Source organism: Esox lucius, chromosome 19 (assembly GCF_011004845.1).
Source record: "Esox lucius isolate fEsoLuc1 chromosome 19, fEsoLuc1.pri, whole genome shotgun sequence".
Classification (NCBI taxonomy): domain Eukaryota; kingdom Metazoa; phylum Chordata; class Actinopteri; order Esociformes; family Esocidae; genus Esox; species Esox lucius.
The window spans coordinates 11833471-11858293 of NC_047587.1; the positions used below are offsets into that span (position 1 = coordinate 11833471).

General features: G+C 45.5%; 2 protein-coding genes across 8 annotated transcripts in view; one reads left to right on the forward strand and one right to left on the reverse strand.

The window, feature by feature from the left end:
- Positions 1-1846, forward strand: part of LOC105018283 (prickle-like protein 1) — a 36351-nt gene extending 34505 nt beyond the window's left edge. For all 4 annotated transcript variants that reach the window (XM_010883581.3, XM_010883583.3, XM_010883584.3 and 1 more), the window contains exon 8: positions 177-1846. In XM_010883581.3, coding sequence (XP_010881883.1) covers positions 177-1105 — 929 coding nt within the window. In that variant the 3' untranslated portion in view covers positions 1106-1846. The remainder of the gene's footprint in view (positions 1-176) is intronic.
- Positions 878-24755, reverse strand: LOC105018282 (SH3 domain-containing protein C23A1.17). Of its 4 annotated transcripts, none has more exons than XR_003777466.2 (12): positions 24597-24755; positions 24114-24156; positions 22470-22531; positions 22021-22263; positions 21253-21323; positions 16191-16325; positions 14907-15901; positions 14548-14586; positions 12444-12511; positions 11385-11525; positions 2790-3041; positions 878-1052 (listed from the first exon to the last, which is right to left on the reverse strand). XR_003777466.2 is itself a non-coding variant. In XM_034288277.1 (12 exons), coding segments are annotated over exons 2-12 (1908 nt in total). In that variant the 5' UTR covers positions 24115-24156; positions 24597-24755; the 3' UTR covers positions 1733-2858. The 4 variants fall into 4 exon arrangements, 3 of the variants coding, with proteins under 3 accessions (XP_034144168.1, XP_028970899.2, XP_028970901.2); XM_034288277.1 differs by lacking the exon at positions 878-1052 and having other exon boundaries at positions 1733-3041; positions 14907-15005; positions 15036-15901; XM_029115066.2 differs by lacking the exon at positions 878-1052 and having other exon boundaries at positions 1733-3041.
- Between the last annotated feature and the right edge of the window lie 68 nt (positions 24756-24823).

Here is a 24823-nt window from a genome sequence, read left to right on the forward strand (position 1 = left end):
ATCTCATCTGAAACAGCCCTTCATTTAAAAACCTGTGGGAACCAGTCTCTCTGAAACCTGTCCACATTTTTCAGATGTTCTGTGATGGCAGATTGCTCTTCTGAAACTGCATTTAGGTGACTAGATGCCCAGTAGAAACACATCTCCTTAATTCTTCTCGTTCTGTTTTCTTCCAGGAGTGTCAGTAGATGGTGACACTAAAGAACGGCCACTGGTCTACTCCTTGCAGAGCTTTGATGAGCTTGAGCGAGAGAACTGTGACAACACAAGCAACATGGCAACCCTTAACTCTTCCATTTTACACAACAGTGCCAATTCACTAAAGAGCCTTACGTCTGAGCTGGAGCAGGAGGCGGCGGAGGAGAACATAACAGAGGAGATGGAAGCTCCTCTTCCGTCTCCCCCCAAGCCGCCTCATGTCCCGGCATTGAGGAGGACTCGCTCCCAGTCCCGTCCCCAACAGGTCAAGTTTTCCCCGGACGTGGTGGACAACAGTCGCTATGGCGATCCGCCGATGCGGCAGCCTCCGATGAGCGAGCGGACGCGGCGGCGGGCCTACCACTTTGAAGACCAGGACCAAGAGCTTCGTAGCTCGGGCCGTCGACACAACCACCATCACCACAGAAGACGCCACAGCCGCAAGTCTCGCTCAGACAATGCCCTCCACCTGGTGCCCAAGGAAAGGGCCAACCGCATGTACTTCAGGGAGGACCACAGAGACCACGGATTCAGCCACAAGGGGCCTCAGCAGCAGGCCTTCCGACCCAACCAACAGGGGTGTGGCCAGGGGCAGCATCCCCACCATGCCGGCTCAGACTACGCCCTCCAGCAGGGCCCAGCCATGGAGAGGTTCCTGGGGTTGTGTGGGGACAGGGACCAGGACGACTGGTGCTCCACCTGCTCCTCCTCCTCCTCAGAGTCCGAGGAGGAAGGCTTCTTCCTGGGTCAGCCCATCCCCCAGCCCTGGCCACACAGACACTACTATGATGACCTGCCTGGACCCAGTCGCGTAGCGGGTCTGCCCTCCCCGTCTTATGGGGGGGTTCCACATACTAAGTCCAAAAAGAAAAAGGGGCACAAGGGGAACAACTGTATCATTTCATAAGACATGAGTTGTCATGGTAACCCCACGGATTCGCTTTTCAGATTTGCCCCCTCCCCCCTATTGCCACTATTTGGAATACAGAGATAACCATCTTCCCATAAAGGCCTGGATGTACTATATATTTGTGAATATGGCTCTGATCTGATCCTTGAGAAGAGTTGCATAAATGCATTAATGGTGTAATAATACTTTTTATTATAAGATATGTCTCTGCAATTTTGTGAACTGTCCACCAATTAACAAATTAACTTTGAACAAATGTATTTAAAACAGCCTTTACAGATGAACTTAAATTACTATTTAACAGTGCAGATATTAATGTATATATTGTAAAGTTCAGATACAAAACTGGTATTTTTTATACCCCAGATAAAAAAAAAATGTATTTCTTTTGTTTTTGCAGAATGACATAGAAAGGAGTTATCAAAGAATGTTCCCTTTTGTTAGCCAGGTCATGAAACATGATAGTAGAACTCCCTGTGCTGCCAGTAGTTACAGGACGTGACAGAGTATGACCCTTCCTATTCTAATGTATGCGCTTCTTTTGCTTTTAGACTTATGCAGATGCAGCCCTAAGAGGAGTGGACACCATAATACTAGCTATGTTGTTTCTGCTCCTGGGTTTTATTGGGTCATATTTATGGGCCATTTTGTATTATAAACAGATCACCGTCATCTGTATAAATGTAAAAACTGGAAAATAAGGCTCGATGATAATTGTAATAAAGATAAAGATAACATTACCAGACCAGTTTATTCCAACAGGAGTTTAAAAAAAAAACACTGGCAGAGAAGTGGTGTGCTTCTTAAGGAATGCCTTGTGTGGAGAGCACCAACTACATGCTCTAACCTTCTATTACCATGTGAAGTATTGACCTGAAGAACATGTAAAGCATGCAAGTTGTACTCATTCCAGTGAGGGCTGAGTGTTTCTGGGTTTTCACCCTCTACTTAATCAATAGCAGTCAGTGATTAGTCACTAACTACATCTCACTTGAAGTGGAATACAAACAAACCGAAGACCTCCTTGGAATAAGTTTAACGCCTCTGATGTAAAATAGGACAGTAAATATTACAGTCATGTTTTTTCCAGGCACCGCTTTCTCCAGGAAAAAAGGAGTTACTCAAAACAACATTCAGACTTCTCATTTCAATACACTGACAAATGTTAAGGACATTGAATGCATTTCACAAAGAGTATATTTTTACAATTCCTTCCGAACACATGCTCATAAGAATCAGTATGATTCAGTTGTTTAACACTTGGCAAAAAGCCCATCTGCTTATGTCTTCGAAATGTTACTAAGGAGTGAACAAATTACAGCTTGGACATGAGGCTTTCAGTAATAAAGCTGAAATTCAGAACTATTTTAAGTCTAATCAAAACAGAACTGCCTCTGTTATTAATGTTTCAAAAATGTAACTTTAATTACCTTAAATTCTATAAAATACACAAGTTAACATTGGAAATGTTTTATCACTTACATCTGGGCAACATTACTGTTGCAGCCTTTATAATTAATACTAAGCAGCATTTTGGCACTAAGATTTAACCACAAAATAAACACAATGTACCTGTTTTCCTGTAAAAGATAAAATATAATGCTATACGAACACTTGTTTCCCCCCCCCTCTTCAAAGCCGACATCTTGGCAAAGTATGAAGAGAAGGTCTTACAACTTACAAAGTAATCTCCTTTCAGAACCTCTTAACGCCACTCCCAAGTCCTCCCATGATCCCCACATTGGACGGGTCAGGCCTTGTTAGTGACCTGGTCCAGCTCTATGATGAAGTGTCGGAGGTCATTGAGGCAACGCTCGCGGATCTCAATCAGGTTGTCCTTCAGGGGGTTCTGGAGTAGCTTCTCCAAACTGGGCTCCTTGACCACCAGCATCTTCACCACTGTGCCAAAGGTCTCACAGTCCTGCTTGTATAACTGCATGTACGTGGCGACAAAGACACAGAAAAACACACATAACATTGTTAGACATGTATACAAACCATACGGTTCACACTACATCATGCAGTGCCCGGACACAGCGTTTAGCCCTAGTATTTTGGCAATATAGCACTAACCTTCCAGATGCCGTGCTACTCTTATAAACCGGTTATCAACAATCAGAGCAATAAGAAGTGATGTGATGTCGTACCCGTGACGTCTCTTACAAACTGGGGGTTCAAATACAGAATTCTGATAGCCGTGGTATATGAGACCGTATACCACGGGTATGACATCACATCATAACCAGTTTATAATCGCAATAAAGCATGTTGGGGGTTTGTGGTATATTCATAAAATACCACATCTAAGAGCTGTTACAGGCAATGTCTTATTTCAGATAATAAGTTTTTAGAATGCTAACCACGCAGTTGATAACTTAATTTTTTAACAGGATACTAACAATATTTTCAAACAATCAGTGACTTTTGTCATTAAACAATATAGCCTGTTATATTCATAATGTTATCTTTCCAATAGGAAGGCACCAATCTAGCAATTCTACCCGAGCCAACTGATGGCTCGTCTAATTTGCTATGTTGTTGTTCAAATCGACTGGATGTTCATTCAATTTAAGTTGCTATTGGCATTGGGAAGGGAAATTAATTTCTCACAACAGAAAACAAATAACCTTAGTTGCATCATAAACTTGCCCAAAGTACAGAGCTTTTATTTTGTACATGGCCTAAAAAGCATCAAGCAATTGTAGCAAAACCAATTAAGCTTGAATAATTCAAACACAAATCACTGGCAGAGGAAGCAAGCACCCACTCTTATGGAATGACGTTTGGCTTCAAAGGGGGCTAACAGCTATAACACAAGTAGCAAAACCAGTCTTTATGTGTTTCTCAGGTTTAGAACTGGACCTCATTCCAACACTTTACTGTGAACTTAATGAACCCACATTTCTGGCACATAGGTGTGTGTGTGTGTGTGTACCATAGGTAGTGTATCCATCCACTGGAACAAAAGCTAGCAGAGGTGTTATATGAAGAGTCAGCAGTAGCTGTTCAGATCAATCACGGCTTATGGTAACTAAACATGCTCTCATGTCCAGCAGGCAGCTCGGGTTTTACAGCCACACTACAGAGGGCTGTTAAACCCCTCTCTATTAAAACCGGCTAGGGTATCAGCCAGGTGCTAGCCCATTAGGCGCTAGGTCTTTATCCCCTGGAGCGGCGCCGGATGGGCATACGACCTGGTGTGTATTGGCTCATCTGATCCTTCCTGGAGGTCAGGACTCTGTTCTGTTCCTCGCCTTCACACCACAATATCCTATTAAGAGCCCTCACGGGGGGGGGGGGGGGGTTGCAGGGGTGTGTTGCATAGGGAACAGTCTGGGACATGGGTTCAGCTACAAGGTTCAATTCATTCTAACCAGTCTGATCCAGAGGGCTGCATGAAGTGTCCTTACAGAAGGAGGGTGCACTCTGGGGCTGGAATCAACTACTCAGGCAACCCAGGCAAGTCTCCACTCTGCCTCAGATCATAGTAAATACCAGCACTCTGCCTCAGATCATAGTAAATACCAGCACTCTGCCTCAGATCATAGTAAATACCAGCACTCTGCCTCAGATCATAGTAAATACCAGCACTCTGCCTCAGATCCGAGAGAATACCACCGCCCTGGCTCAGACCATAGTGAACACCACCGCCCTGGCTCAGACCATAGTGAACACCACCGCCCTGGCTCAGACCATAGTGAACACCACCGCCCTGGCTCAGACCATAGTGAACACCACCGCCCTGGCTCAGACCACAGTGAACACCACCGCCCTGGCTCAGACCACAGTGAACACCACCGCCCTGGCTCAGACCACAGTGAACACCACCGCCCTGGCTCAGACCACAGTGAACACCACCGCCCTGGCTCAGACCACAGTGAACACCACCGCCCTGGCTCAGACCACAGTGAACACCACCGCCCTGGCTCAGACCACAGTGAACACCACCGCCCTGGCTCAGACCATAGTGAACACCACCGCCCTGGCTCAGACCATAGTGAACACCACCGCCCTGGCTCAGACCACAGTGAACACCACCGCCCTGGCTCAGACCACAGTGAACACCACCGCCCTGGCTCAGACCACAGTGAACACCACCGCCCTGGCTCAGACCACAGTGAACACCACCGCCCTGGCTCAGACCACAGTGAACACCACCGCCCTGGCTCAGACCACAGTGAACACCACCGCCCTGGCTCAGACCACAGTGAACACCACCGCCCTGGCTCAGACCACAGTGAACACCACCGCCCTGGCTCAGACCACAGTGAACACCACCGCCCTGGCTCAGACCACAGTGAACACCACCGCCCTGGCTCAGACCATAGTGAACACCACCGCCCTGGCTCAGACCATAGTGAACACCACCGCCCTGGCTCAGACCATAGTGAACACCACCGCCCTGGCTCAGACCATAGTGAACACCACCGCCCTGGCTCAGACCATAGTGAACACCACCGCCCTGGCTCAGACCATAGTGAACACCACCCCTCTGGCTCAGACCACAGTGAACACCACCCCTCTGGCTCAGACCACAGTGAACACCACCCCTCTGGCTCAGACCACAGTTTTTGAGTCATGAAAAAAATTGAAGGCATGTCAAGTAGGCCCCACAAACTAATTTTAGTAGTGGCAAACAATGTTATTCCGGTGAAAAAAACTTTTATTAAAGTGACTGTAGACTTTAATGACTGTCAGACGGAATACTCATCTGCATCATATCCAGAAAGCAGAGGGAGATCTGACCTTCATCTCAAATGGAATGATTTTACCTTTCAGCGTGTTTTAATCTAAGATCTCAGGAAGCCACCTTAAAAGGTAGAAGGGCGTGTGTTTTAATTTATGGTCTAAGGAAGCCTCCTTAAAAGGTAGAAGGGTGGGTGTGTGTTTTAATCTATGGTCTCAGGAAGCCTCACTGAAGCTAGAAGGGTGTCCCTGTAGCTCTTTTGGGAATCGGTGCCCTGGTGGTCCTCTTTTAACTTAGGATGAAACTTACTAAGTAAGTAAGCTTCTAAAAGGAGACACAGAAAGCCCACAGAAAGCCAACACATACCACAACACTGCTCATGGTCAACTGAAGGTCCCCAGTCCAGAGCCTGTCACGCAGCATCCAACTGAACGGAAGATGATGTGGCCACAGCACCAACAACAGGCCTCTCAAACGCCAAACTATGGTTCAGGCTTAAGTTGGGTGGGACAATTCATATCACAAAGAACAATTTGGATAAGGTCAAGGGAGGGACTATGAAACAATACACACAGAAATAGACCACATCCAAGAGGCATGGGAAAGTTCACCAGTACAAGGCAACATAATGGGCAGACCCTACTACCTTGAGACATTCTACTGAGAATGTTTTTTCAGACCAAGACCTGTCGTCTCACACGCTCCTGCCCCAAATGAAGTATGTTGAGAGGAAGTGTGGGACGGGGTTAGGGCAGCGGAACCTGGCCAAGTCCATTAACTCCACGGTCCACTGAGACAGGACTGAACGAGTGGTCCCTCCTCCTCTCTACCAAAGGGACCCCCCTGCCAGGACAAGCGAGCCGCATCGTGTAAAGACAGCCAACACCGGGAGCTACCGGCTGGTTCCCACATCTCTAACCCCCACAGTGGAGTTACCAGACACTAGGCAGCCTTCGGCGAGGCGTGCCGTGAGCGGACTCTAGAGTAAACCTACAGCCGAGAGCGAAGCGGAGTCACTCTACCGCGGAGTTGTTTGCACATGATCCCAGTCAGATATAGTAATAAACAAAACTGATCAGTCAGAAGTGTTTATACAAGTTGTTGAAGGCTTTGCTGGCGGTTAGTCCATCTTGGACCGCACACCGAAGCAAGAAACAAATTATATGCACAACGGAATGACACAGATCAAAAACGCCCTGAGGAATGAGTGTGAGACTAACTGTCCTCCTGACAGAAACATCCAGAATGTGGGCGAGGCCGACGGCGGGTGAGACTGATGCTTTAATGTCTGTAGCTCATCATGTCAACCATACCTACTGGGCCACATAATGGCAGCATTGGAGAAACAGCAACCACAGCGAAGGGAAAGACTAGCAACAACACGTGTGGCCAAGAAAGCTCAGGGTCAAGTTTCTTTTCAAACAACTTTCTCCTCTAAGAGCCTGGTTCATTCCAACAGCTGAGACCAGGGGATTTCATTAAGATTTTCAACTACGTTTTCCTAACCTGACTGGTTAAAATCAATGGGACAAGACATTCTTCACTTTCTAGTTCATATTATCAAATGGGGAATGGGTATCTGACAGCTGCATGGAGACTGAACTCCAGTGACTTTCAAGACCACACTGGACTTCTGAAAGTTTTTCGTTTAATGCAGAGGGATGGAAATTGATTCCAGGTCTGAAAATGCATGAAGAAACAAGACAAAAGGCATGTAGTGAGTCCTGTGTCACATCTTCCAGCACCCCCACCAGAGTTAACCGCTATTCACTTACAAATGATTATGTTTGCCAACCTTCAAAACAAAACCTTCCCTAAGCTTTTTCCCCCAAACTGCAATGTGTGGACACTGATTACATTTCACCTCATTATGTTTCCATACACACTTCTTCTGTATGCTTTGAAGCTGCAAAACAAGACGACGAGGGGGAAAAAAAAGACCCTTGTGATGAAACAATTAACTTGAACTGAATGATTTCCCCTGACTTTAATGGAGCTTTAAAAAAAGTTACTTTCTTATGGGCATAGAAAGTGTGTGCACGAGAGATAGTGTGTCATGCTGTATTAAGATAAAAAGTGTATTTAGGGAGTAGAGCTTCCTCAAACTGAACTCTGAAACAGCCCCTTCTAACTCAACATAACAGGAAGGGTGCGTTTGACCTGAGCCTGCTCCGCTCGGTGGGTTCCCTCCCAGCAGTGGGAGACAGGGCTGATCTCCAAACCTGATAGGGACACGACCGAGGAGCCAGGGCCGAGGAGCCAGGGCCGAGGAGCCAGGGCCGAGGAGCCAGGGCCGAGGAGCCAGGGCCGAGGAGCCAGGGCCGAGGAGCCAGGGCCGAGGAGCCAGGGCCGAGGAGCCAGGGCCGAGGAGCCAGGGCCGAGGAGCCAGGGCCGAGGGCTCCAGCATGGGGAAGGGAGGAGGTGAAGGGCACTCAGCGAAAGGACCTGGAGGTCTAAATTATGGGGGTACAGAGTGGTGTGGGCGTAAGCGTACCAAATACGGGGGGCAGAGAGGCAGGGGTCCTGTGTTAATAAGACTAGTGGATCTAATGAACAGACGGCCTGGTACACATTACAAGACATCATTAAAACAGCTATGCACACAGTCTGGCCAGCCCCAAATGGCACCCTACAGCCCGTTCTTTATGTAGTGCACTTCTTAAAGAGTCCTGTGGGCTCAGGTCAAAATAAGAGAACTATACAGGAAAAATACAGCAGTTTGCAGATTTGATCTATGGGATTAACAGGGGAGAAATGTCTCTGTTAAGTTTCCACTGATTTAAATAATGGAGGGACTACACAGAAAATCACTGCCAGCCACCTGTCTTGATACTTAGATAAAGCTAAAGAGTTTATCTAAACCAATCATTTTATTGTGAAATGTAAATCTACAAACTTTGTCAATCCCCGTTTAAAACCAGAGGGTTATATCCATATTATTTGATGTGAATTACCATCAATCACATAAAATATTGAAATACCCAGTGACAGAAAAATGTAAGACACCTTTGAGTATTTTATTAGCGTATGTTTGGAAATAGTCAAACAAATGGTTAAATAACATGGGCAAAATGCATGGTAAAGTACATTATTTAGTTCAAAAGAATAATTAAACACCATTAAGCACAAAAACTTCTGTCGTTAATTTTAGAATGTGTCAAAATGTGTATATATACATAAACACTTTTCAGTGTATTATGTAAAATACATACCTTGTGTAATTGTTAACTATGGACAGTGCTTGACTTGGCATTAAATAAATGCCCTTAATTTAGTTTAATATACATACACTGTCTGTCCAAATCTTACCACAATTACTGTCCGCATCTCAATGTAGCCCATGTAAATCTAAATGGAAGGTCGCTGGTCTATGATCCCATAATTCTACCATCTCATACTGTTGACTCTTGATTAACGCACCAAGGACAAAAACTGCTATGTAAGGCTACTGTATAAAATACATATCAGCCCCTCTTATCTGGAGAGCTGCAGGGTGTGCAGACATTTAACCCACTGAATCACAGCTAAGCTGGTCAAGGTTTTGTCCTTTGACGTTTAGGCTGAAATGTGGTTAGAAATGGGTTTAGGTGGGGGCCTGTAAACATTAGATTTCATGAAAGATGTTCAGCCATAACCAAACACATCTACTAAATTATTCCCAAATTCAGCCAAATGCATAAGGTAGGCTACTTGAATAGGCAATGGCATAAGGTAGTCATGGTGGCTAGAGACATTATCTAGAAACATTTATCAGGGGACATCTGTAATTCATGCAGAGCACAGATGTTTGTTAATTCCACTATTAGAATATGCTTTGGTGGAAATATTAATGCTTATCTTAGATTATCAAAAACATAAAATAATGACAACTTACCATGCTACAAGGGTTAGCAGGTGGATTTTCACAACAGTTAGAGGAGATGGCTAGCATACTCGGATTGGTTTTTGGAGTGAGACTGGGGTGCAGGATGTAAGGAGAGATATTCCAATGTCCTCACAGCCATTGTACTAACATATAGCCTTTAATGCGTTTTTAGGCTGTTTTTCTTAAACTAGTGGTGCATAAACACAATTCACAACATGAATGCCTACTCTACAACGATATATTGAAAAATAAATGCCTGTGAAGCGCTCGGGTTAAGTCAACCGCCAATGAAGTTACCGGTAAACAATAAGCCTGTGCAATTCTGACAGCTCCCGCTAAAGTCAACCTCTAACTATGGATGTCTCTGATTCTAAAAAATTACAATGTGTTAACGGCGGACAAGAGGAAATATTCACTTTAAAAATCTGCATTAATTAACCACACAACATTATTGCACTAATTCCCATTAATTACTTTCCTAAATATCCAATGAAGTATCCAGGCCTGGAAAACATTTCTCAAATTCAATGACTTCTCCAGGATTTCAATGACCAGAGGACCACTGCAGGCAGGTGCCAGCAAACTAAAGGAAGCTTCAGCGGAGGTCTGTCCCTCGAGCCAGTTCCAGATGCTGTCCTAGTCAAAGCTACAGCCAGCCCAGCTCTGTCCCTCCCAAACCATCTACCCAGCTCCAGATCCTGTCCTAGAAAAAGCTCCAGCCAGCAGAACCCCGTCCCTCCAAAACCACCTACCCAGCTCCAGATGCTGTCCTAGCCAAAGCTAAAGCCAGCCCAGACCAGCTCCGTCCCACCCAAACCATCTACCCAGCTCCAGATGCTGTCTTAGTCAAAGCTCCAGCCAGTCCAACCCAGCTCAGTCCCACCCAAACCATCTACCCAGCTGCAGATGCTGTCCTAGTCAAAGCTCGAGCCATCCCAGCCCAGCTCCGTCCTTCCAGAACCATTTTAACCAACTACAAGAGCATGTCTGCGCCAACCACATCCCCAGCCCCGTCGCCCACCACAGCCCAGAACGTCAGCCGACCCTGGGTTTCTGCTTGGACGGGTGGGTTTGGCTCGGTCCTCAGCGTGCAGAGATGGTGATCAGATGGCTCAGCTCAACAGAACTCACAAACCGGTGCCTTGCTGTACAGCTGTCAGTGTGACCCAGTTGTGAAACGGCACTGTGTGTATATATGTGCCAAAAGACGTACCCTCACCATGGGTGGCATGCCTGAACCCTGCAGGGTAATTCCTGCCCATCAATGAATGGGAAAAGATAAGTGGCAGTGCAGCACAGTGTGTATAGTGGTGTGTGTATGAGGGGAGGCTGTAGGAGCAGGGAGACTTAAATAGCAGACCCTGCATAGAACATCCCAAACCGAGGCACGAAAATCCTCTCTGCCAAGTCATCCTCTCTCACAAAAGGAATGACATGTTTCACAAGCCGCCGCAGGCATGTGAATAGGGTCCCACAGACATACCAATGGGTGGCAAGGTTTAAGCACGGGAGTCAGACTAGAGATGGCAAAGCTGCCCCACAGGAGTCAGACTAGAGATGGCAAAGCTGCCCCACAGGAGTCAGACTAGAGATGGCAAAGCTGCCCCACAGGAGTCAGACTAGAGATGGCAAAGCTGCCCCACAGGAGTCAGACTACAGATCCCACTACAGGCAAAGAAGCAAAGGATTACAACAGTTGGGGGTTGTTCGGGGGGGGCTTCTACCTTCTCGATTTCGAGGGCTTTAGCAGCAATGGCTTGAGAGCGGCGTGTCTTAAAGTTGCTGTCTTCCGCCTGTTCCGGCTCCTTAACGGTCACCATTTCATCCGGCCCTGTGGACAGGGAGGGGGCGGGTGTGCACTCCTCCTGGGAGGGCAAAGGTTAAGGTTAACAGAACAGGGGTTAAAGTGCTAGGCAGTCTGCAGCAGTTCAGATGGCTTAACGGATTCTGGTATGAAATTGGAAGCCATGACTAGAGTCAACACAGTTGTTGTTTCCTGCTGTCCAGCACAACACATGCTTTATTATGCATTCAGAATAAAATAAAATAAACTGGCGGTCCACATCTTTCGATCGAAGTCCACTACCCCCGAAGATTAAGATCCACACCTATTAGCGTTTATGCATCACTGTTGTACCCCTTACTTTTAAACAAAACATAAAACCGGCATGTCGATTTTAGTGACAAGAAGCATTTTGCCACTGTGAAAACAAAAACATAAAACGCCCGTCACTTTCAGTTCCAGAATCAAGAAAGTGGTCATCCATGGCAAGGAAATGAATGGTGCATGCGTTAACAGTCAAACAACCGTATGTTGTAATCCAGTTGGACCATTAGAACGAGGCTGGCTGCATAATGTACATCAAATGTCCCTCCTCTACGTGATGTGGGTTCCGACAAGGAATGAACAACTGTGAGACAGCAATGTGCTCCATCTGCCATGGCAACGAATTGTGCTGATAAGTTGTGTATTCAGACTGTACGGGAAATGTGACACCCAGACAACAATGACACAACAATCAGCCCAGCCTGTGTGGTATCGGTATTGGGCAACCTCGTATTGGGTCTCATTGAATCCCATCATCCAACCAAGTAATGCAAAACCATTGTTCTGGTCTAAACAGAATGTTTCTAGTACTTCTAGGACTAGGAGGTCTATAACGGTACTGAAGGGTATGCCATTAGCTAATGGCTAGCCAAGCGTTTTTATGCAGGCCTAACTACTGAATGCAAGGCTGAGCTGAATGAGCAGTGAGCTAGGTCCAACAGTTATACAACCCCACCTTGGTTGCCGTACAGCTATGAGGCGACCCATCCAGAGAAACACCATGGCCAAGTAACAGGGATGCATCTGTGAAGAGAAAAAAAGGATTGAAGGAGGCGAAATACAGAACTTTTGAAAAGAAAAAAACAAAAACAAGGCACCACCAACCAGATAACACTTTCCTTTATGTAAATATCCATTGGGGAACTACCAAGATAACTTTTTGTTGTCATTTACAGGGCCATCGCCCAGGGTAACACAAAGACCCCATACAAGATGCAATGGGACCGTTGACAGACACAGGCCAGACAAATCACTGTTCATTTGACATTCATTCGGAATAGCTCACACAACAGCGGTCGACAAGTTCAGCTGTGACTAAATTGAAATATTGTGCTCTGCCGGCTCCAATAGGTCTGTAAAAAACTGGAAATGTTTGTTTTTATTTAAGCATATCTCCCACAGTGAAGAGACTGAGCCAAGGTGAAATTAAAAACACACTTCCTTCCAGAATGTTTTAGTCTTCTTTTTCCCTTTGCAGCAAAAGTGCAGAGATCTCATGTTGTGACTACAACACCAAGTAACCCAATGGAAAAACAAGTTCCCTTGTTCAAACTTGCAATTGGTTTATAAGTAGCCTACACAGAGGGAGTTTTGGATTTTCAAAGACGCAATTAAAAGAAGCTTCTTTGAATGACAGCCCTATCATATATTTAGGCGAAATTAGGTCAGGTTGAATTTACATATCAATGAGAAAAAGACACAGACCAAAGATCTAGAACTATATTTCTATGATAGACTATGCGTTTGCACTGTGAAAAGAAAACTGGTAAATCGGGATGACACCCACTGACGAACCAGAGTGAATCTGCAGAGGCGCGCCTCCAGTGCTACTCTAATGATTAGCGACAGACACACAACAGCAGATGACAGATACCTAGGAATTGCAAATCTCGCAGAGAAGCATCCAGAACATTGTGTGTTTACTACACTGGTGAACACAAGTGCAACGGTGAAGTTACAATTGGGGTTAAGGGTTGAATTAGGGTTAGCGGTTAATGCCTGGGTTTAAGGTTATGGGTGCGTGTATAAAGAGAACCGTGTGTTATGGACTGAATTTATAATTGATTAAAACAAATGTTTACGATCAATCTACACACAACTATGACAAAGTGAAAACAGGTAACTGTCCAGCCTATTTATGTAAGCTTGATTACACATCAGAAATAGTATTGGTCAGGGGAACCTTGAGAAACACTATTTGAGAAGTAAAAACCTGAGCGTAGCGGGACGAAACCTGAAACATCGGTGTTGCGAATTCTGATTGGTTGGAAGAACACACACATCATCCGATCAGTTCTTTGGTCAGGAAAACATATGGCCTGCCAAACAGGGTCCTCATGGGTTTCTCCGCTTGCAAACACAGCAAAACCTACAACCACAGACTGTCAGTTACAGTACAAATCCTTTTGTCACAGGTTTAGTGAAATTAGCGTGCATATTTGGACATTGCCTAGTGGAATTAATGATTTGCATGACTGCAAATATCATGTTAGAGCTTTGTGATTGTTTCACATTTATTTTGAAAAGTAGTTAAGTTTGCAAATCTTTTTCACAAGGTAAAATCTTTGATATAACCACAGAACAAATTAAACATTCACAATTCTGGTTTTACAAATGAGCAACATACCAGCAACATAACTCGCTAATTTATCTTCATAGTCCTTCGCCACATAGTAAATGCGTACGCCCGGAAAGCCAAATAGTATTTGATCACCCCATACTACATCATAATATTATGCTCCACTCAGAGGGAAGGTTTGGGATTGTGAGGAGCGCTGGTTAGACCTCAGAGACATCTGCAAGCTCAGTGCACATACTACACTCACACAAGGCAAAGGTCAGACCGGGAATCAAAAGCACCTCAATAAAACAAGGCTATCCTTTTCCCAACCTTTGAGAAAATGTGTGCGCGTGTGTGCGTGCGTGTAATTAAAATAGTTAACATGCTCCACCACCTCCACCGAAAACAGATGCTCTTCCAGACAGCTGCCCTACGATTCAGATTTGACCTAACTTCAAACATGCAAACGCTCTATTAGGGACACCGAATGTAGACTCACCTGGTTCTCTGCTCAGGGTGACAAGCTCTTCATTATACTCTGGAGAGGGACGAAAGACAAATAGGTCAGCAAAATGAATGGCGGCAGATACAAACACAAATGTTTCAATACCCAGACTACCACACCTCTTCTAACTTCCTGCCCATTACAATGCTTCATTCCCAAGTGGTAGAGTGGCCACCAGAAAAGATCAAGACGATAAAGTGATTCATTGAATGTGATGTTATTGATGGGTGACAGCTGGACTAAACCGCTATGGACTCTTGTTAAACCAAAGAAGAAAACTTCCCCTTGTGGGCGTAGATCACAAGTAGTTCACTTAAGAAATGAAAAGGGTTCCATGTAAGATGCAAACATACTTCTCTGTTGGCTTTGCTGGTAGGAAAAGCTATTTTGGTCCCGGTCTGAGGAGTAGCTCCTTCTGCTGGTGTTAAGCCCAGAGTGCATGAGAACAGGGCCTGGCGGGGTATCCCTCCTGGGAACAGGGCCTGGCGGGGTATCCCTCCTGGGAACAGGGCCTGGCGGGGTATCCCTCCTGGGAACAGGGCCTGGCGGGGTATCCCTCCTGGGAACAGGGCCTGGCGGGGTATCCCTCCTGGGAACAGGGCCTGGCGGGGTATCCCTCCTGGGAGCAGGGCCTGGCGGGGTATCCCTCCTGGGAGCAGGGCCTGGCGGGGTATCCCTCCTGGGAGCAGGGCCTGGCGGGGTATCCCTCCTGGGAGCAGGGCCTGGCGGGGTATCCCTCCTGGGAGCAGGGCCGGGCGGGGTATCCCTCCTGGGAGCAGGGCCGGGCGGGGTATCCCTCCTGGGAGCAGGGCCGGGCGGGGTATCCCTCCTGGGAGCAGGGCCGGGCGGGGTATCCCTCCTGGGAGCAGGGCCGGGCGGGGTATCCCTCCTGGGAGCAGGGCCGGGCGGGGTATCCCTCCTGGGAGCAGGGCCGGGCGGGGTATCCCTCCTGGGAGCAGGGCCGGGCGGGGTATCCCTCCTGGGAGCAGGGCCGGGCGGGGTATCCCTCCTGGGAGCAGGGCCGGGCGGGGTATCCCTCCTGAGAGCAGGGCCTGGCGGGGTATCCCTCCTGGGAACAGGGCCTGGCGGGGTATCCCTCCATAGAACAGGGCCTGGCGGGCCATCCCTCCTGGGAATAGGAGCAGGTGGGGTACCCCTCCTGGGAATAGGAGCAGGTAAAGTTCCCCTCCGGGAAATAGGAGCAGGTGGAGTTCCCCTCCTGGGAAGAGGGCCTGGCGGGTTATCCCTTCTAACGGGAGAGCGGTCTCGTACTGTAGCATAGGGGTCCCTGGCAGTGCCAGTTGGGTAGGAGCCCAGGTCCCTTCTTAAAAAATCCTCAGAGTCCTTCCTGCAGAAAAGACCGAGATACAGAGAGAGAGAGACAACGAGAGAAATGAAAGGGCTAATTCATTCAGGTCCACTCTATGACAGAACTAAGGCTATAGCTTTACACAACTAAGTGTAAAATGAAAGAAAAAAAATTAAAAAGTAGACATCAAATGAAGTGTCTGGACTGAGAAACATAAGTGGGTTCAATCTTCAAAAACAGCAGAACTGATTTTCTAGAAAACAACTTCATTTCTCAAAAACCCAACTGCCGGTTAGCACCCAGGTGCACCAGGAACAAATGGGCCTACCCTCGGCCCAAGAGAATCAGGGCCTGAATGAGCTTAGGGTCTATTCTGTCCAGGTGGGCCGAAGACAGAGTCCTCATGAGAGGAGCTAAGTCTTGACCTCTGTGGGTGGGGGGGAGACCTGTTCCACTGCTGTCCCTAAAATAAACACAAAAATACAAACAATAAAGTAGAACGATGTTTAAAAAGACTGATTTAAATCAAAGTGAAGGCTTTACCATTAAAAAAAAAAAACATATGAAGAAAACACTACCTATAATAATAGTTCTGACTAGTTCACACTAAATGATAAGCCAATTAATTAATTAATTACCGTAACTTCACCTAGACCCACTCAACAAAGGCTTTACGCTGGAATTTTCTCATGTAGCATGTGTGCTCTCCTACCCTAAGTTGTAAAAGGAATGCACACACAAATACATTTTGGTGTGTAACGGAATATTTGAGCTAATAAAGCTCGAATACAGACGCAATCAGTCGCTGATGGTTTCGATTCGTGAAAAATAATTTGCCCTAACCATTTAAGTTCAGTTGAAATTAGCCAACTTAGCTTAAATGACGCCAAATTATGACTCTTACTTAAAAAACACGGCTGATTGGTTCCACAGAAGACCGACATTTCATGTGCGCTGTGTGACCACTATTATGTAAAAGGAAAAGTATTCCTCTTCAGAAGCCAAATGTGGTGTTTTGTGCTGCCACTGCAGCTCTCATATCACAACATTACCTTGAAAGGCCACATGAACGGAGGCGGAAACAAGGCCACTGGTGGGTAGGTTTCCAATAGGACAGAACGAGGACCTTCCTGTGATCGCTATTGTACAGTACATATGTAAACGTGTATGTATCTACTCTTATGACAGTCACCACAAGGTATTAGAATCTTCATTTAGGTTACCTTGGATCAATGATTACACGGTCGCGTACATTTGTTTTTGGTAGGGTTGTGGGCCCAATATCATTGTGTGTACATGGTCGTTTTATTTTTCTGTGCAAAGATTACTGGAAATGTCAGTTAGATTTTAATAAAGTTACACAGAACTTAATTACAGTTCTATGAATGGCACTATGAATGAGTGCAAGCTCCAATTTCTTTCAGGACATTACATTTCAAAATGATAGTAATTTAACAGATGCACTTAACCAGAGTGACATACAGTGAGTCAATTCATCTTAAGACAGCTTGCCAGGCACACCCCAAAACTCAGCAGTAGTCAATACACTCAATACGCTATCAGCATAGTTATGCTAAAAGGAAGTAAAAACAATTTGCAATCATTAGTTCACAAAACAAAAAGGCACTTTTACTGGAAGATAGCGGAGCTAGCAGAGGAGCATGGGAACCCCGAAAAAATCTGGAAAGGCAGACGCCAAGTGTGAATCGGCATTCCCTACGGTAGCATTCCCTACGGTAGCATTCCCTACGGTAGCATTCCCTACGGTAGCATTCCCTACGGTAGCATTCCCTACGGTAGCATTCCCTACGGTAGCATTCCCTACCAACGGTTGCGGAAGCCCAGAACTGTGATCCCAAGACACTTCTTTAGAAACGGCACTGTGTCCAGTGTGAGGTAAAGCTACTCATGTTCCATTAACAGTGAACAGGACACACTTGCCTAAGGCTTGCGTCACTCGGCCCAGTTGAGCGTCATCTGCGCACCACAATCAGCTTGGGCAGTGAAGAGCCTCGGTGAGAGGAGAGCGCTGTCAGTTCAGGTTACCAGTCTTGAAGCCTGACTGGTCGAGGTCAGGGAGATTGTTCTGAGAGAATTAACAGGAGAGATGGTGAGAGACAGCACGCTCAATGCTTTGGTTTTGATGCCTGGGGGGGGTCAATCGCTTGTTTTTGAGGATGTCACTCTGGGCATCTGGAGGTTAGAGGGGTCAATGCCACACAGGGAATGGCGTTGTAAGTCTTCACGGCCTCCTGGTCCATGGCCACACACGTATTGAAAGACTTTGCACAGCCCTTCAACTGGAAGTTGTCTAGTGGACTACAATAAAGAGGGCAGGGTATTGCAGTTGCATTTGCTGTGACGTTTCAATGCCAAAACCCACCTTCCCAGGTGCCTGCAGAGGTCACAGTACCGTGCTCACATTCCAGCCTGGAGTTTGAATCCAGACGTACCAACAACGCCTCAGGGTTTAGCAGTGTAAATCAAAATTTGCTTCACTCTAGAAACTCCTCGGGGTATCTTGGTTCAGTTCAAGCGCAGGAGTGCCATCAAAAACATCCTATCTGAGCGAGCAAAATTTAGTTGTAGCTTTGCCTACCACACCTTTGCGGCTCAGAGATTTTACAGATGTGAAGCAGCACTGAAGACGGGACTCTTGGTGAACATCCACAGCCCAGGCAGAGCATTCGTAGTGCCCTCGTTCTTGCTGTACACACTGTTTTTTCGGGCACATTGAGCACTCGCGCTGTCTTGGATGATGCTACAGGGCAGTATGTGCACGCTCATCTCTGCACAGCTTTAAAGTTATTTCAGCTTTCTTTTAACCAACCATAATCAGAGCTGCTTGTCGATTTGGGATTCGATCAAGCAAGCTTTAGGTTACTTGTCAGATGATCGCTACCTGCAATCCTTTAGTACTAGTTAGACATTTCTTTCAAACACAGACCATTACACAGAGAAAGTTCATATATGGGAAAGGTGAAACACACTAAAGTATCACTTAAACCACAAAAAGTTGTAACATGAAATTAAATGTCATGGTCAATTGGCCTACTTATATTTCCAGAATGCCCAAACACGTATTTCATAAAATAAAATTTTATGTGGAAAACAGAATATGTTCATTCGACCCCTGTATATACACTATAGCATATACATGATCTATCCAACAGCACCTGGGTTTGATGACCCTTGCTTGAACTTAAGAGGGCCACATCACAAACAAAGAGCAGGCCTAACATGGCCTCAAACTTTTACGACCCTCAAGCCTGTTTGAAGTAGCCAAGGCTTAGTCTGCCATTTGCCAAATAAAGTTAAAAACACTGGTGAAACTGGGGGGGGGGGGGGGGGGGGGGGGGGGGGGCTCTGCCCATCTGAGCTCAAAGGAGAGGGAAATCTGAGAGAGCTTAGTGTCTGGTGTGTGCCAAACAGCACCCCACTCCCCGTTTAGAGGCCTACATTTGACCAGAGGCCCTTTCTGCTAGGTCATGCTGTTAAAGCCACAACCCATTACACCAAAATCATTACACAAACAAATTAAGAAAGAAGTCATTTTGAAAACGAATAATTCATAAACCCAATACCAATTTAGGTAATTGCCTCCTTAAGTCAAACTGCAATTACTGCCAATCTTCTCCTTCATCGTCTTACTGAACGGTGAAATCAATAAGATATCAGTGCGATCGGCCTCACGCACAAATATGACGTGACGGCAATTATGGCTCGAATTACAAAGAGAGTTTATAAGAAAAGCATTAGAGGCGCGTGTGGCGGGGTCTGGCTGAGGGGACTTTGATGGTTCAAAGACAGAGCAGTTGACTCATTACCAGCTGCACTTCTGGCACTTAATACAGCTCTCCATTTTCCCTCATTATCTGCTATTCATCACAGGAGGTCAAGAGCTCCACAAAGGTTGCCTCAAAGACACACACACAGACACACACACACACACACACACACACACTGCAGAGAACCCCTTCTTCAGATGAGTTTGAGGAAAGTAATGGGGCTTTGTTGTTCGTCCGTGCTGCCTGGCCTCTACAGCCTCCAGCCAAAATGAGAGGCCCACCACCTCCCAAAGTCTGCTTTCTGCTGGCTGCCCTGCAGGGCCAAGGCCCTCCCATTAACCTCCAGACAACACTAAATACTGAGAGACCAGACCCAGGTGCCCATCTGCCGCAGTGGCAAACCCACACACCACCTCCACAGCCTACGAGCCTCAAGCATTGCCTCCGAGCCAAAGGAGCAGCTACGGCCATAGGCGGTCATTACCATCATTCCACAGTGACACCCCCTCCAGCGCAGCGGGCAGAGAACCGTGAGCCATGATTGTTTTTCGGCAAGGGAGGGAGTGGCCGGCGGCCCAGCTGGTTTTCCTGTGGGGGTTTAGCCTTGTAGGCTCAGCGAGTAGACACTGGTGCCCTTTGTCCGTCTGGAGCCAGGAGGGGTGAGCTGAGGGGAGCGGAGGGGTGAGCTGAGGGGAGCCGAGGGGTGAGTGGAGGGGAGCAGAGGGGTGAGCGGAGGTGTGAGGCGAGGGATGCGGAGGAGTGAGTGGAGGTGGTCTTGGCCTGTGAACTGCTGGTACTCATGAAGAGGGCGTTTGCTGAGGCCGCAACACACTTCACACAAACAGCCCGTTATGACATGTACTTCTGGGTTCTTCTGTGTGGCTCAAGATTAGGAACAAGCCACAGAGAACACCTTGGGTCTTTCACCGTGTAAGGGCCTCTAGACGGCTGTCTTGGCAGCACCAGGGCACATCCACAGGGTTTAGCGATACTGTGTGAGAGGAAGGGGTTCCAGGTCCCCAAGGGAAAGGTGACTTATAAGTGGAATTACAGTATGAAACAAGAGCAAACAGCCTCATATTGACCTTCCATTCAGACTAGGCATGTCAGATTGACACCATTCAAAGCCTGTTACTCTGTCGTATCTCCCCCAACAGATGAGACCATCCACAGGTTGGTAGCATGTATGGTTGCCGAATTATTTGTCCAGGAAGCACAGACCGATAATTTAAACTGATACATTTTTAAGCTAATGCCATAAATTACATGACCAAAGTTATGGATTACACAAAGAGACATTATTTTGAAGAAAAAAAAAAAACCTCATCTCAGAAACCTCAGCAAACACAAGGCCCTATTCATCATGGGGGTTAGCTAATGGTTAAGACTATGCTGCCACCTGGTGGTTCATAGTATAACATCTCAGACAAAACGCAAAACACAAATCCTGTTTGACACCATTGGTTTAGAATGGCATTTGCAACACCGTGCTTGTGGATTGGATTTCCACAGGGAGTCAGTATAAAAAAACGCCGGAGACATAAAAGCATCTTCACAATCATTAACCAAAAGCTTGTTAAGGAACGGGCACCCCTGATGTACCTCCTCTCTCCTTGAAGTCCAACCGGAACGTCATCTCGGAATGCCCTGTAGTATGAATCTCTGTAATCCTCCTGCACAGAAACAAACGCAATGAAGAATGGACTATATAAAGAGACAGAAAAGAGTAGAGAAGGTGTTGACTAACAATCCAAAATGTTAAGACTTCCCTTCACATCATAAACATTCTAGTGGTCTCTTCTACTTTACTACTTAGCAGTGTGTCCCCTACCCATGTTTAAGGGTAGCTGTCACTCAGGACAATTCTTCAAACAGAACTTACACTACATGAGGAAATCAGTCGAGATCAGACAATGGAAACTATGCTGGGGGCTAACAGCTGAAAATGTCAAACAAAAATAAAGACAACTCGATCTTTCAACCTGCCTTTCATCCACACAACATTTAACGACCCTAAAAGGAGCCGTATGTAAGATGCTTAATGTACTACCACCATAAATACAAGCATAAATAACCAGACCTTATTAAAATTAATGAATCATATATTTAGTTCTATAAAATGTGCCTGGAGTACCTGAAATATTCCCCATTTAAACTCTCTCGCCAGTCCGTTTATCAGTTTGCATTGACTTGGAGTCGCCTCATACTCGCTTTAGACATGAGTACTCCTCACCCTAAACCACCCTGGACTAGCTAGCACAATGTTTAAATGTAACAGCAGGGACTCCTGTCAACCCCTCGCATTGTTATTAGTAAATGGGCCTAAATCTTACTGGTCAACGACAATGGCTAAATGAAAGCTTCCTCTACCTGTCGGGGGTTTGGGGAGTTCCGCCCTCTGATGCTACCTATGGCAGTACTGTGGCCATGGTATCCACGATCGTTTCCCAGGTGAATGCTGTCGCTATGGTATCCTCTCTGGTCATTGTCATGGTAACTTTGAATCCTGCTATAGCGACTGGTTTCGTATTCAAATTCTCTGTCATATTCATGCTCAGGTGTTGTTACTGCAGTCCTCCTCTCCACAACGTTGACCACTCTCTGGTACGAGACCTGGAAAAAAAGGATTACACCATGATCTATGAAAGAAACAGGAGCGCAATAAACAACTCACAAAACTTCAACCGTTTATTTTTGACATTTATTATTCCCCTCAGAGACGGTCCATGGGGGGCTTAATATCCCCCAAGGGAAAAAACATACGTTAAGAATCTACACTGTGTTAATAATCTACAGTGCTAAAATGACCAGTCACTTACCGCTCTCTCTGATATGTGCTTGTCGTAGGCCTCCCTAATTAAACTTTTCTTTCGACCGGGCACTGCAAGGGAACAGAAAATATAATAAAGCCTAGACAAAAATGACATGACACACACACTCAAATGTGTAAACGATGCACCTCTTGCCACCAAACAGCTGCAGTTTCAGACATACAAACAGGGCTAGTGGGACATTTACATGTTGCCAGAGTTATCACAAGTTTTGGCATTCCGACGGAAAGTTCCACTTTAAACTTCCGCTTTTCCATGTTGTACAGACTAGAGTCGCCCTTGACAAGGACTCCATTGGTTTTGCGTAACCAATGCAAGGCCAGGACTGACGGAATGAGCAGCTTACCGGGGCTGTTTGATGGGGTTGTTTGCCAACTTACAGTACTGGTCTAAAGTCTAGACACACATACTCATACAGTGGTATTTCTTTAGTTTTACTATTTTCCACACTGTAGAATAATAGTGAATACCTCAAAAGTTTGAAAGAACACAGAATTATGCAGAATTATCACACTGATCAAAATACATTTGATATTATAGATTCCACAAAGTACACCCTTTGCCTTAATGACAGCAATGCACACTCTTTGTCAGACAAAAGGACACATTTCCTAATGTCCGTTTCATGTCTTGACCCAAGCAAGTCTCTTCTCATTGGTTTCCTTCGGTAGTGGTTCCTTTGCAACCCAACCATAAACGCCGGATTTCTCCAGTTTCCACTGAACAGTTGATGTTGAGATGCGTCTGTCACTTATACTCTGAAGCATTTATTTAGGATGCAATCTCAGGTGCAGTTAATATCCAATTTCTGAGACTAGTAACTCCAATGAACTTATCTTCTGCATCATTGGTAACTCTGGGTCTTCCTTTCCTGTTGCGGTCCTCATGGGAGACAGTTTCAACATAGTGCTTGATGGTATTTGCGACTGCACTTGAAGAAACTTTCAAATAAATGATCCGCATTGACTGACTTTAATGTCTTATAGTAAGGACAGACTGTTGCTTCTCTTTGCTCATTTCAGCTTTTCTTTCCATAATATGGACTACTACAGTACAGACATTATGGTCTTCCGTAGACTAACCCCACCTTGTCACCACACAACTGATTGGCTCAACAGAATTTCCACAAATTAACTTTTAACAAGGCACAAATGTCAATTGAAATCCATTCCAGGAGACTGCCTTGGTTGGTTGTGAGAATGCAACATGTGCCATGCTGTCATCAAGGCTAAAGGGAGAATGTACAATATGAAAAATATTACATCCGTTTAACACTTTTCCTTGCTACATGATTCCACATATGGTATTTAGGTTTTGATATCTTCATTACTATTCTAAAATATGGAAAACAGAAAACGTTTGACTGGTACTGTATAACCACCTAATATTTCTATACAGCTTTTTTATTTTTACATCATGTGCCCTATGGTGAGTCGTCTATGCCACTGCCTCCGCTTCACACGAGCAGGTAAACAAATCATTAGACAGTAACTTTGTGCAGTGGGTGCACTAAAGAGATTTGACATTTATACGTACTACCAGAAACATAAAAATGGTACATCTAACCTGCCCATTGATATTCTACACATTGATTGTGAAATTACTGTTGTGGCCCAGCTTTAGGTAACTTACTCCTGTTGTTGTTGAATCGCTCCGGAAGAAGGGGATGTGAAATCTGCAAAGATTGATGAATATTTATATATCAAGACTTGTTTATGCATTATCGATAGACAAAGATCAAGACACAAAAATACAAGTTCACATGATAGTTTTTAATCAATATGTTTAGTTATTTAGCAGTCTTATATGCAGACAGAGTGACTTACAACAGCAGTCGTATTTACAGTACCACTAGCATTGTTGATCCACAGAGACGTTGGCATGAGCTAGCTAACCAACACATTCATCGTTTAAAAATAATTTAAATATACATTTTGAATTGCTATACATCGTCTCTAGGGTAGCAATTTGTCTGGGGATGAGATTCGATAGTTAGACCAAACTAAATTAGCTAAGTAGACTACTTTGCAAGAGCTAGCAACAATATGCTAGCTACCAAAAACATTTGGTTGCAATAAAAACTGAAGCGGTCCTTTCTTGGAAAAACGAACTTACCAGCTTCACGTTCTCTCTGTGTTATCAGTATTAAACGTAAACTTAATTTTTTATGATAAATAGACAGTCAATTAAAAAATGTATATATATTTGTGAACCTTTCTGCACGTGCAACTTTTGACAACAAACACAGTCACAGAAATTCTATTCAAAGATGGTTTAATGAAGACAGGCAGGAAGTACTTCTCCATTGTAGCCGTAATCGTCACTGGTAGACCTGCGCGTGT

Bases quoted from the DNA above. Each gene is read 5' to 3' on its own strand.
- LOC105018282 (XM_029115066.2), bottom strand. The intron at 22,264-22,469 runs GTAAGTGACTGG...CTTTTTTTCCAG, and splicing joins AGCACATATCAGAGAGAGCG to GTCTCGTACCAGAGAGTGGT. The intron at 14,587-14,906 runs GTATGTTTGCAT...GTCCCTCTCCAG, and splicing joins CCAGCAAAGCCAACAGAGAA to AGTATAATGAAGAGCTTGTC.